At 32.4% G+C, this 10,103-nt stretch overlaps 1 protein-coding gene across 1 annotated transcript; it reads right to left on the bottom strand.

The window, feature by feature from the left end:
- Window positions 1–1,617: 1,617 nt before the first annotated feature.
- On the bottom strand, window positions 1,618–9,227 carry LOC134694522 (uncharacterized). Its single transcript, XM_063555534.1, has 3 exons — window positions 8,907–9,227; window positions 3,238–3,309; window positions 1,618–2,138 (listed from the first exon to the last, which is right to left on the bottom strand). The coding sequence occupies exons 1-3, from the start codon at window positions 9,217–9,219 to the stop codon at window positions 1,618–1,620; spliced, it is 906 nt and encodes a 301-aa protein (XP_063411604.1). The 5' UTR covers window positions 9,220–9,227.
- Window positions 9,228–10,103: the final 876 nt, after the last annotated feature.

The raw sequence follows: 10,103 nt of genomic DNA, 5'->3' as shown, positions 1-10,103 counted from the left end.
TAAAAAAAATAATATAAGGAGGGTTTAAACTAGCTCTAAACAAGTTTGAGCTTTCTAAAAAGCTATGGATTGCTTCGCTCTATCATAATTAAATTTACAATGTTGGTTTAGTATTGGTAATGTGGTATTTTTAGATATTGATTGATAAATATAACAAATGTACTTTAAGAATGTTGCATTATACATCAATGATTTAAAAAAAAAAAAATGCTCGTTGAAAATTTAAACAATTATAAATAAACACGACTCTTATGGTGTGCCTCACTAGAGGGCATGCCACTAGAGGTGTGCCTAGATTGTCAGAAGTTATAAAATACAGATAATGCATTTTTGTAAACATTATACATGTTTTATTGGAACATTGTTAAGCAAAGCAAGTTTTGCATTTATAATAATTCAATTTCTGACTTAATCTATTTTGCCATCCCTGAACAAGATTTTGTTTAGAGGTCGAGATTCAACATCATGATAAGCATGGAACTAAAGCAACCGAACATTGTGGATCCTAGGTTGAAAGGTTTCCTCAACTTTTTAAGGATGAAAAATACACAAAAATCCTCGCTGTTTGACAATGTGTCATAACTGTCATAAAATTAAACCTATAATGTACTTTAATGAAGATATATCTTAAACCTAGAAATAACACTTTTGAAATATATCATATATATGTCCATTTTGATATTCTATGATGTATGATAAAGTTGAGTTCAAGGTCATATTTGGTATAAAGATGACATTGCCCAAACCAAAACTTGGCCACAATTATCGTTGGGTTTTTGCAGATTTTTTTAAATATGTCCTTACCTGCCAACCAATATGGCCAGCACGACTAAACGACATAGGGATAACATGTAAGTTTTGTATCTTGAAAACAACTCTATATAGGAAAATCAGACAACGGCACACATGTCCCAAACGGTGAGAAATACCTTCTGTATATTAACATTGAAACTCTCAGACGTTTTTTTTTCTGTGTAGGATATTACCCTCACATGACGAATTTCCCTTTTTTTTTTTTATTGTTTATCAATTATCTTGAAAGCTATACTAGATACTTTAAGGTAGATTCTTGAAAAAATGGGTCAGCGAACAAACATAAGTCTTGGTAGATGAAATTGTCAGTTGTCTTCGTGCATATAGCAGCTAATACACCTGAATAACGACATTAATTAACACTTTTGTGTTTGGGCAAATAATATATATAGATAATAGAGAGAAACTGTTCAAAAAGATAAAAAAAAAGTAGCAATACCGTTTCAACAAAAACATATTTTAGTCGTGACTATATTCTAAGAAAAATGATGGAGAGTTTCAATTGATCTTTATGGCCTCTATTTTATCATAAATCAGTACACGCAGTATCACAAATAGTACTGCATCACAACAAGATACAAGTTTAATGAACCGACAGTGCAAGGGTTGTATAGCCAGTCAAGATCGTTAAACACTTCAATTTGTTTTACAAGTTTAATCAATAATATTCAACAAAATTTAGTTTATATTCGATAAAGTTAACTTTAATAACATTTTTTTAACAAAAGAAAAGGTAAGATTGTTGTCAGGTATTCTGAATACGTGTGTATGTTTTTTTTAAACGATACTGGGACGTGCATTTAATCACTTAGAGCAGACAACACAAGACATGGGTGCCAGGTCATAATACGGAGGACAAGGCAGTGAACCACACTTAGCTCCAACTTTAAAAAATAGTTTCCCATTAGCATTCGATCCACCTCCTTCTCGGAACTGTGCCACGTGATCCACACATACGTATTCAGAACCTGCTGTATGAGTGTTTGCATTGGCAGCCAGTCTACCATAGTATTCTTGATGCCAGTTACCATAACAATTTATTTTCCCTGGAATCATGTGCACAGATGACTTTCCGACGGCTCTACACACAGCACAGGGAACATCATTATCATATAAACCTTGACCAAAATAATTGGTTTGATATTCTGCACCATATATTGTCGCGTCACCGCCTGATGAGTCGCCTTTGATAAATTCTGGATGGTGAGGCAAACACACATAGTTTACAGCAGAGCCTGTGTAACCATACCAACCACCACCAGCTATCCCTGTATTAATAAAAGAAAAGAGTATGCATTTAAGCTCCTGTCCCAAGTATGGAGCCTCTTGGATTTGTTATTCTTGTAATGATTTTAATTATAGTTCATCTATGTTTTTTTGGAGTTTAGTATGACGTCCATGTTCACTGAACTAGTACATACATGTTGCTATAAAGGGACCACCTGCTGTACACCTCCGGGTGCGGGATTTGTTTTGCTGTTAATTTTGTCGTTGATTGCTGTCTCATTGTCGTATCTTTAACATTTGTTTTAATTATATTTAAGGATGTACTTAGGTGAGGTTAGTTGAAAATTAATAAATTAAGAAGTTAAAATTGATAACCTAAGCTGGTAGAGCATCAATTAAGGATAGGTCATGGACCTCCTTTTCGAGATATTTCAGATTTAAAATATGGCGGGAAAAGGCTGACTCGGACTTTAACCTTATATTTGCATTGGTATCATAAGGTCTCAAAACAAAAGAAAGAAAATTAAGAATCTTCTAAAATTTTGGTAATTGACCTTTCATGAGATATTTTAAAGTCTTATATGAAAAAATAAATGGGTGTTATGGGGCAAAATATTTTACATTGTATTGTATGGAAAAACACCAAGGAGTCCGAAAATTTGACACAAATTCCAAAACCTCACCTTAGTACCTCCTTAGGGATGTATATTTTTGCATGTTTGATTAAAAATATAGATACATATTGTTGGTAGTTTTTTAATATGTGTATAATTTTCATTCTAGACTTTTAGCTTTTCAATTACTATAATGACGGCAAGAATATCCAATAGGAAATTATGCAGGAAAGGCACATTTGTTTGCATATCACCATGAACCGACGTCAAAAGTTGACTGGCTTGTTTTTTACCCTCTTATATTCAGGAAAGCATATTCTGCTACTGCAACTTGCCTTAATCTTTCTTCACTTTATTGAATATTATTTTTATTATCTTTAAATTTTGTGTTTAATTTGAGGAAAAAAAGACAAGACATTTACATTAGTCAACTAACCAACCAACTAACAAACCAATCATGATCCATTTGTATTTTTAATACCCTAGGGACATTTGATTTCAGAAGAAGTTCTAAAAACAAATGTATTTTCATTGGTTAATTTGTCCGTAATGTCCCTTCCCCTTCACTACTTAGTTTAATCACCTGAATAAACTAATTCTGTTCCGTTAGATGGACAATCATCTCTTCCCCATCTAGTATAAACAGATCCTACAACTAAATAGATAAACATTCAAAATGTAAATTTATATAATAAAATTTTAATGGTGTAAAATTTCAATTCAAAATGAAAATATAATGAAATTTAAAGGTTGCAAAATCTCAATTCCAAATGCTAACATAATGTAAAATTTTCTAAAAATCAGTCATACAAGTTTCAATATTACCATTTATTCATTCATTCATATCTTTATTTCCTCTTTACAGAGATTACCTGAATTATATAATCACGAACAATACATTAAAACATTAATAACAGAACATATAAATGATAAAGTTGTGAGCAATACGCAATATTTACATATAATTCAAAAAGATCAGTTCAAGAGCAAAAGAGTTTTCATCTTGTGCTGTCGATATTACATGTGCTAGCATTATACTATATTGATCAATTGGCGATTGTATTCGGATGCAGATGTTGTTACATGGATGTAGCAAAGTCGCTTGAATGACTCTAAGTCGGTATCACTAAGCATGGTTGAAGGGTTTTTTCCTAGACAGATTGTATATAAGGAATCATCATCACATTCACTTAGTTCAACATAGAGGTCGAGACAAAAGTTTTCTATTATTAAGTCCATCCAAGTGCTGTGCATATTTGATGAACACGTACAGCCAAAGCATGCATGTACGAAAATGTCAGTGAAAATTTGAAAACATGGGTTGGAGCGGTAAATATAAGTTTTCCAATAAACAATGCAGTGCGAATTTCAGAGCTGTCCGAGGGGAATTTCCACACATGAGCTGCAGATACGGATTTATGAACATATTTAAACCTCCTAAAGTCATTGTCTGAATTAATGCGAATCAGCCAGTCATTATCATGTTTTGATTCAACTGCATTTACAATTATACGTTTCCATTGCAGCTTTTTAGGAAAGTAGCCATCACTAATATAGGTTATAAAAAATGCATACAGATTGTATTTACATAGAATGTTTAATATGTCCGGAATAAATCCAATATGGTTTCGTCCATCTAACAGGCACGAAAAAGGTCTTTGTAGAAAGATTTGTTTTGCAAGATAAGAGTTTTCCGTTTAACAAAGTTTTCCAAAGAAATATAATTTCCGTTTTTCAATGTCACAGGTTATATTACGTATAATATCAATCCACAAATTTTTAATTATTTCGAATGATATCACTAGTTCAAGAATCAGCAATGTTGTGTTGACATCACTGCAACACGTATGTTTTACCCTCCTAAGTAAAGTAGTATTCTAATTCCAGATTTTCCCATTCCTCATAGTGTTCAACTTTGAAAAATATATGATTTGAATGATAGTGTCGAAAAACTAAAATAGTTTAATTGTTGCCCCCTTTAAGCGGCTGGTAATCTACACACGCAGAATATTTGGTTCTGCAATGAAAACTGTGAGAGGATTTTCCGGTTGTGCTTGAGTGGAGTAATTGTCACCGCTTCAAAAGGAATGTAAATTTCTAAATCGCAATTTTCTTATTCAACTGATCAAAATATTGAAAATCGGAGAATGCTATATGCTGCGATGAATACATTAACGAAGAGATACATGTATCATTTACTGATGTACATGGAGATGAACTCCTACAAAATCAGTTGTCCTACGAGAAATTACCTACACAATTTGAATTTTGAAATGGTTCTATTAACAGACCTTCAAGTTCAATTTGACTTGTTTTTCGGTCAATGGACATGAATGTCGTTTTAGGCGGCGTGTACGCTGTTCGGTGTTGATAGACGACTTCATAAATCTAAAAACCTCATATTTTCATCATTTCATGCGTGAGGGGATCGGTTCTGATTGAGGACATCGTGAATGCGTGAGGGGACGTGAAATCATATCTGTATATCCAAGCTATGAGTCGTTAAAAGTTGGCTAAATGTTGTTTAATTGTTCATGAAAAAAACACATGTGTGTGCATGAAATTGTGTGAAGGAATTTTGAAATATCAATAAATCGCCAAGTTTTTGTTACATGAACAAACAATCTTACCAATAAGTTCCAAATGTTCTGCGTGTGTATATTACCAGCCGTGCTTATGAATGTTTCATCTGTTTTTCTTTTTATATGTATTATACATGCATATACATATTATTTTTTACGTTTTTAGAAACTCGCTGATCTACGTTTCAAGATCAAAAATAATGATTTTCACCTTTCGAACCGCAAATATCGATACTTTTTAAAACAACATGTGAACAAGTAGCTAGTTGAGTCTTATACAATGTATATGTCGTGTACAAGTTGCGATTTTGTACAGGTTATAACATGTACAAAACTGTTGTACATGTTATAACTTGTATAATGCAAAAATACAAGTTATAACATGTACAAAAGTACCTCGTACATGTTATAACCTGTACAAAATATTGCTTAAACATGGTTTTAACTTGTACAAAATTTAAGATAAATCTTAATGAAGTAAAATATACATTTAAATTCACCAATGCATAAAGAACAACAACTAGAGGCTCCAAAGAGCCTGTGTCGCTCACCTTGGTCTATGTGAATATTAAACAAAGGAGACTGATGGATTTATGACAAAATTGTGTTTTTGGTGATGGGGATGTGTTTGTAGATCCTACTTTTCTAAACATTCTTGCTGCTTAAAATTATCTCTATCTTTAATGAACTTGGCCCAATAGCTTCAGTGGAAATGTAAGTGAAAATTTACATATTTAACGAAAATTGTTTAAAATTGACTAAAAAGGGCTATAACTCCTTAGGGGGTCAATTGACCATTTTGACTTATTTGTAGATCTTACTTTGTTGAACTTTTTTGATGTTTACAGTTTATCTCTATCTGTAATAATATTCAGGATAATAACCCAAAACAGCAAAATTTCCTTAAAATTATCAATTCAAGGGCAGCAACCTAGCAACAGGTTGTCAGATTCATCTAAAAATGTCAGGGCTGATAGATCTTTACCTGATAAACAATTTAACCCTCTAAATGCTTTGTTATTGAGTTATAAGCCAAAAACTGCATTTTACCCCTATGTTCTAATTTTAGCCGTGGCGGCCATCTTGGTTGGTATGCCAGGTCACCGGACACAATTTTTAAACTATATATCCAATGATGATTGTGGCATGTCACTTATGTAACTGGCCATTAACTATATAAAAAAAGGACAAAAAACACTAACATGACGGAATAATAAAAAAGTTATGAGAATATTATTGAGGTTTATAACGTCTGTTACGATAATAGAAACATATCCTTATTTTTCGATTTTGTACAAGTTAAAACCATTTTTAAGCAATATTTTGTACAGGTTATAACATGTACGAGGTACTTTTGTACATGTTATAACTTGTATTTTTGCATTATACAAGTTATAACATGTACAATATTTTTGTACACGTTATAACCTGTACAAAATCGCTACTTGTACACGACATATACACAAATCTTGCTTCTCGCGTATTATTTTGAGATGGTTTATGTAATGAGGTTGTCGTGTTTAGAATCCATTTAAAAAAAGTATATGTTTTTTCAGACTTAATCACTACCAAGGTCCAAAAGTAAAAAAAAATATCTTAATTTGCATGAACAACTACTCGAGATTCTCCCAAAGTATGACTGTTGACTTAATTCTGATCTATATCAAACTTGTATGAAATGTACTCGACAGTTATTTTTATTTCTCTAAACGTGTATATGATAAACTGTTGTTCCAAGTTACACTTAAACTTATTACAACAAGTTGGACATATATGTAAGTATTTTAATAATTAAAAATTTGGATATAAATGGTACAAATATGGGTAAGAAATTTAAAGTATTAACAAAACAAAAATTATATGTGCATATGCTGATATATATCAATTTAAAGGTGGGTTTGTAAATATATACAAATTAAGAATCATAAAGGAGTAAGTTCAGTAAGACTCCTATTTGGCCCCAAAAATATAGCAGTTTTACAAAATTGTGTAAATGTAATCTTTTGGCTGTTTATTGGAAAGTATAATGGTACTGCTTCATAAATATGGACTGTTTTTGACAATACAATGCACATATATCGGGTACTAGCATCATGAAGTCATGCTTAATTACTGAAATCTTCCCAATTTTAGCATTTCAGTTAAATTTTAGATGGTTTCCGTCTTAAACGAAGGTGGCCGCATTCGTGTTCATTCATAATATTGAATTGTAAGATGTATTTGATAGTAATACATAACATATATAAAGGTTGAGGATGAACACGGATGCGGCCAATTTCATTTTTGGAAATTATTTTTTTTGAAAAGTGACGTTTTTTGGCATATTTGATAGATTTTTCATATTTAAGGTAGATCATAAGTATATATTTTTTGAGAAAGAATTTTCTTATAATTTGCTAAAATGAAGATTTATATGCTCTTTTCGTAAATTTAATAAGAGGTATGGGTCACAGTGCTATTTTTCAAGCTATGAGTCGTTGAAAATTGCCAAAATTTGGTTAGTTTGTTCATGAAAAAACACATTAGTGTGCATAAAAAAAATATATGAGATAGAATTTTGAAATAAATTGTGAGAAGATAGGTTTCATAATATGTTTTAAGAAAATAAAAAGAAAACATGGTGTCACCAAACTGGTTTTCTTGCTACAAGTAAAAAATTAAAATTCCCTAGTAGTCCAGTATAATTTCTGTACTAAAAGAGTTATCTCCCCTTAAATGGCTCATTTGAAAAAAAAAAAAGATTTTTTAACCCAAAAAAATGATATTTGTTAAAATATTTTGTATAATGCAATTAGTTAACAAGTTTTCTTTATATAGAAAAAAACAGTCTAATCATTGAATTGGAAATCTGACTCCAAATTTGCAGATTTAGGCAAATACCTAGACCGATTTTGTACTGTGATTGTACAATCCAAGATGGCGGTATATCATCAATCTACCTTAAGATTGAATTGGAGCGTTTTTAATGACGTTAATCATTTAAAATCTTGCACAAAAACCAATCGAATCAATTGAAACAGACACTTAAGTATTTAAATAGTGTCCAAAATCTTTCGTTAGATGAACCTGAAATTTGAGGCCAAAATCGGCCCTTACCGGACCTACTCCTTTTATAAACAATTGCTAAAGATTCAAACCAATCATACTGTAGACATGATATTTCAATCTTCATGCACAATATTCAATGTTACTATGGTAAATAAACAATTACTGTACCAAAATATGGCTTTTTATAATTAGCAAAATATTATTGTATTCTTATTCTTCTAAGGGAGCTACCATTTGATTTTTATCGGGGGGGCTAGGATGAAATTTAAAAAAATGCAGGATGAGACACTTGCAAACAAATAAGTCAGGATAAACTAAAAAAAAAAGGCAGGACCGAACAGAGTGAAAAATAAAAACAGGACAGAGATTACAGCTAAAAAACAAGCGGGACAAAATTTCCATCCTAGCCCCCCCCCCCCCCCATAAAAATCAAATGGTAGCTTCCTAAATTTGATTTGACGATGATAAAAAATTGTATATAACAACAAATGAAAGTGTTTAAACAGTGCGGAAAGTGTTTAAACAGTGCGGAAAGTGTCTATACACAATGTAACACTATGTTTCAAAGTAATTCAAAATGAATGGACACGGAAAGAAAGACAGTTTTTAATTTAAAACTTACCCGAGTTTGAAGTGATCATACTCTGTTTAATTGTTGCAAGTTCAAGTTTATTTTTTGCAAGCTCCTGTGAAGTGGTGGCAAGTTCATGTTTCATTTGAGTAACGTCAGCTGATTTTTGTGCCAGATCGTGTTCTAGTTGAAAAGATTTCTGTTTTATAGTTTGTACCTCCAAAGATAATCCCTTCAATTCAGTCATCACATCCGGGTCGTTCAAAAGGAGTCGTTTATCAAACGCAAAAGACCCTACAAAGAAAACTGAAAAACAAATTAAGTACCTGTAATACGACATTGCCTTATATAGTATATATAGCATTTAGTATAGACTACCTTGTTAATCTACGTATTTATAATGCAAAATTTATCTTATCTTAGGCTATAAGTGTCGATTGACGGGAACTAGGTTACAAATCCTTGTTCCAAACATGAACTCTTACACGCATCCCACATAAAAGAAGGGCGAAAGATACCAGAGAGAGACAGTCAAACTCATAGATCGAAAATCAACTGACAACGCCATGGCTAAAAATAAAAAGACAAACAGTGAAACAGATCAATAAAAGACACAACACATGCAACATACAAAACTAAATACTAAAGCAACAGGAACCGGACCAAAAAACTGGGGTTGATCTCAGGTACTCCGGAAGGGGAAGAAGACTCTTCTATACATGTGTCACCTGTCGTGTTGCTCATCTTATTACAAAACCGACAAATAGTCTATTTGTTTAGGTCACTTTCGTGGTGAAAAGGGAAGTGGATTGTAGTTACAACATGAGAAACCAATAATAGTACACAAGACGCAACATAGACAACTAAATTCTTAGTAAGAAGAACCCCACCAAAAACTGTGGGTGATCTCGTGAGCTCCGGAAAGGTGGCACCCGTCGTGTTGCTCATGTTATTACAAAACCGTTAAATAGTCTAATTCGGTAAGTCACGTTCGTGAAAAAGGAAGGGGCACTGTAGTTACATCAGGAACATATGAGATGTCATCTGTGAAACGGATATTCCATAACGGTCAACAAACTCGTGATGGCGTCTGTTAAATTCACGAAGGGATGATTTCACCTTCACCCTTTTGAACTCTTGGTTTAATAGCTTCTTCGTTAGCAGCAAACTTCTATAAAGTAAAAACAAGCCCGAGAATACATGCATAGTATAAATTAGGAGATATCTACTCCGTTTGCAGGTTTTGCT

Source organism: Mytilus trossulus, chromosome 13 (assembly GCF_036588685.1).
Source record: "Mytilus trossulus isolate FHL-02 chromosome 13, PNRI_Mtr1.1.1.hap1, whole genome shotgun sequence".
In the NCBI taxonomy this organism is placed as follows: domain Eukaryota; kingdom Metazoa; phylum Mollusca; class Bivalvia; order Mytilida; family Mytilidae; genus Mytilus; species Mytilus trossulus.
The sequence above is the reverse complement of the archived record's forward strand: the minus strand, read 5'-3'. Positions and strand labels throughout refer to the sequence as shown.

What these genes read in the sequence shown, in the direction of transcription:
- LOC134694522 (XM_063555534.1), bottom strand. Translation starts at nt 9,219, where the DNA reads ATGCTATATATACTATATAAGGCAATGTCGTATTACAGGTACTTAATT. An exon ending in TATGATCACTTCAAACTCGG is followed by an intron (nt 3,310 to 8,906) that starts GTAAGTTTTAAA and finishes TTATCTATTTAG; the next exon opens with TTGTAGGATCTGTTTATACT. An exon ending in AACAGAATTAGTTTATTCAG is followed by an intron (nt 2,139 to 3,237) that starts GTGATTAAACTA and finishes AACAAATCCAAG; the next exon opens with AGGCTCCATACTTGGGACAG.